The 2,748-nt window shown below is 59.1% G+C and overlaps 1 protein-coding gene across 1 annotated transcript in view; it reads left to right on the top strand.

Moving 5' to 3' along the window:
* EMH_0031010 (uncharacterized protein) overlaps window positions 1-2,748 on the top strand; it is a gene marked incomplete at both ends in the record, with an annotated part of 7,588 nt that overhangs the window by 1,708 nt on the left and 3,132 nt on the right. The window contains 2 exons of the mRNA XM_013494480.1: window positions 18-1,500; window positions 2,053-2,455. Of these exons, the coding sequence (XP_013349934.1) occupies window positions 18-1,500; window positions 2,053-2,455 (1,886 nt within the window). The remainder of the gene's footprint in view (window positions 1-17; window positions 1,501-2,052; window positions 2,456-2,748) is intronic.

The following is a 2,748-nucleotide window of genomic DNA, read 5'->3' as shown; positions in this document are numbered from 1 at the left end:
GAAACGGGTGGCTGCAGAGGGGGCCTTTTGGGGTTTGAGCTGCAGCAGCTAACAGCTGACGCGCTGCTGCAGCCTGGGGGCTCGCATGCACCCAGCAGCAGCAGCAGCAGCAGCAGCAGCAGCAGTAGCAGCAGCAGCAGTGGGAAAACGTTGCATAAGAGGGCCACTGGTACTGCTGCTGCTGCTGCTGCTGCTGCTGCTGCTCGGACTGCTCCCCGCAGCCGCAGCAGAGCAGCAGCAGCAATGAAGCAGCCAGGGGGCCCCGCGAGACAGAAGGGGGCCCCCTCGTGCGAGCTGTGTGCTTCTGAGGACAAGCTTATTCTGCTGTGTGCTGCAGCAGCAGCAGACGGGTGCCTGGTTGCTGCTGCTGACGCGGAGAACCAAGATCCAGCTGCAGCAGACGCTGCTGCTGCAGCAGCAACTGCTACAGCAGCAGCAGCTGCAGCAGCAGCAGCAGCAGAAGCAGCAGCAGCAGGCCACACACATAGATTCGCAGAACTCGTCGCGGGGCTCTGGGATCGAAAGGGATCGACCCCGGGGGACACGCAGCAGCAGCAGCAGCAGCAACAGCAGCAGCAACAGCAGCAGCAGCAGCAGCAACTGAAGCAAGAGCAACAGCAGCAACACGAGGGAGAATGCGAGCACCAACTGAAAGAACAAAACCAAACGCAGTCACTGCTACCCCCACAGCAGCAGCAGCAACAACAGCAGCAGCAACAGCAGCAGCAGCAGCAGCAGCAAGAAGACGAAGAGCATCCGCCGTCTTCAGACGATCCCCAGGAGCATATGGAGACGGAGGAGGTTTCCCGAAGCAGCAAAAGCTGCAGCACCAGCAGCAGCAGCAGCAGCAGCAGCAGCAGCAGCAGCAGCAGCATAGAAGATTCAGAGGGACTGGGGGGCCTTTCTATTGAGATGCAAATCCTTGCATGCGGCTTCCTCGCTTTATCATACACCGGAACGAAGCTGCCGACAGCAGCATGTCTAGCTGAGCTGCAGCGTATATGCACTGGTGGGGGCCCATGGGGTGCAGCAGCAGCAGCAGCAGCAGCAACTGCTGCAGCAGCTGCTGCTGCTGCTGCAGCAGACTCACCCGTCGAAGCTCTTGTTAGAAGCCCTCATACTCTAGATGAGTCCACCCGCAGCGGCGAAGAAAGCAGAGAATCAGGCAGCGAGCTAGCAGCAGCAGCAGCAGCAGCAGCAGCAGCAGCAGCAGCAGGTCCCGATGCAGCAGCAGCAGCAGCAACAACAACAGCAACAGCAGCAGCAAGAGACAGCCCATCTGCAGACATGAACACCTTATCTACAAAGTCCGAGATCGCCCCACCACCACCATCACCACCACCACCATCACCACCACCACCACCACCAGCACCACCACCAGCAGCAGCACCACCACCACCACCCGCAGCAGCAGCAGCAGCAGCAGCAGCAGCAGGAGACCCCTCATCCTGGCTGTGCAGCATGGGTTCTTTATTGAGTTTATTAGAGCGTGCACCTAAGGTATGTGGTGTATCCCTAGACACCCAAAGGCAATCCTTTCTCTCTTATTTTCAATCACAAAAAACAGAAAAAAAAACAAGACGGGGACTGTCTCCTGGCGGCAGAGGTCGAGGCCGCTGCAGCAAGCGCTTCCCTTTTGTTGATGGGGGAGATCTATGTAGGGCCTTCTGGCGGGCTGTACTCTGGCGCAGAGCTCATGAGATACAAAGGGGACAGGATACTAAGACACAGCAGCTAGCTCTTGCTGCTGCTGCTGCTGCTGCTGTGGGAGGAGGAGCAGGAGGAGGAGGAGGGGCGGGGGGGGAAGGGAATGCTGCTGCTGCTGCTGCTGCTGCTGCTGCTGCTGCTGCTGCTGCTGCTGCTGCTGGTGGTGGTTCGAGTGGGAAAAGGAATTTTGCTGCTGCGGGGTGGAGAGGATCGAATAAAGCTAACAGGTATCTGCTGCAGCAAACTGCTGCAGCAAAATGGGCTGCTGCTGCTGCTGTTGCTGCTGCTGCTGCTGCTGGTGTAGATACAGATGGAGATGCTGCTGCACTCTTGTTGCTGCAACAGCAGCAGCAGCAGCAACAACAGCAGCAACAGCAGCAGCAACAACTCCAAAGGCTTGATGATGCAACCAGTGCTGCTGCGCTCCTACGGTTGAGGCGAGAACAGCAGCAACACGCAGCAGCAGCTGCTGCTGCAGCAGCAGCAGCAGGGATAAGCAGCAACAGTGTTGTTGCTGCAGTGGGAGAACTCTTTAGTAGGGGGGCCCCCAAAGAAGAAAATGAAGAAGGGGCCCCCACAGCAGCAGCAGCAGCAGCAAAGGGAATATTTTCGCTGGGTAACAGCAGCTGGACAGACAGTGCAGCAGCGCTGCAGCAGCAGCAGCAGCAGCAGCAACAGCAGCAGCAGCAGCAGCAGCAGCAGCGGCTGCAAGAGGGACTTTTAGCAGCAGTAGGAGGAGCAGCAGGAGGTGCAGCAGCTTCAGGCTTGTCAAGGGAGTTGCTGCGGGCGTTGCCCCCTCTGGGGCCCCGCAGACGCTGCAGCACTGCTGCTGCTGCTGCTGCTGCTCCTGCTGCTGCTGCTGCTGCTGCTGCTGCTGCTAACATTGATAAGGAACGCTCGGCCTCGGGAAGCAGCGCAGAGGGACTTCTGCTGCGGCCCTTCAGTGGCCGCGCAGCAGCTACATCATCACTACCACCATCAGCAGCAGCAGCAGCAGCAGGAGCAACAGGAGCAGCAGCAGCAGCAGCAGGAGCAGCAGCA

Source organism: Eimeria mitis, genomic scaffold, assembly GCF_000499745.2.
Source record: "Eimeria mitis Houghton genomic scaffold, Emh_scaff1173, whole genome shotgun sequence".
In the NCBI taxonomy this organism is placed as follows: domain Eukaryota; phylum Apicomplexa; class Conoidasida; order Eucoccidiorida; family Eimeriidae; genus Eimeria; species Eimeria mitis.
This window is presented reverse-complemented; position numbering and strand designations above follow the sequence as displayed.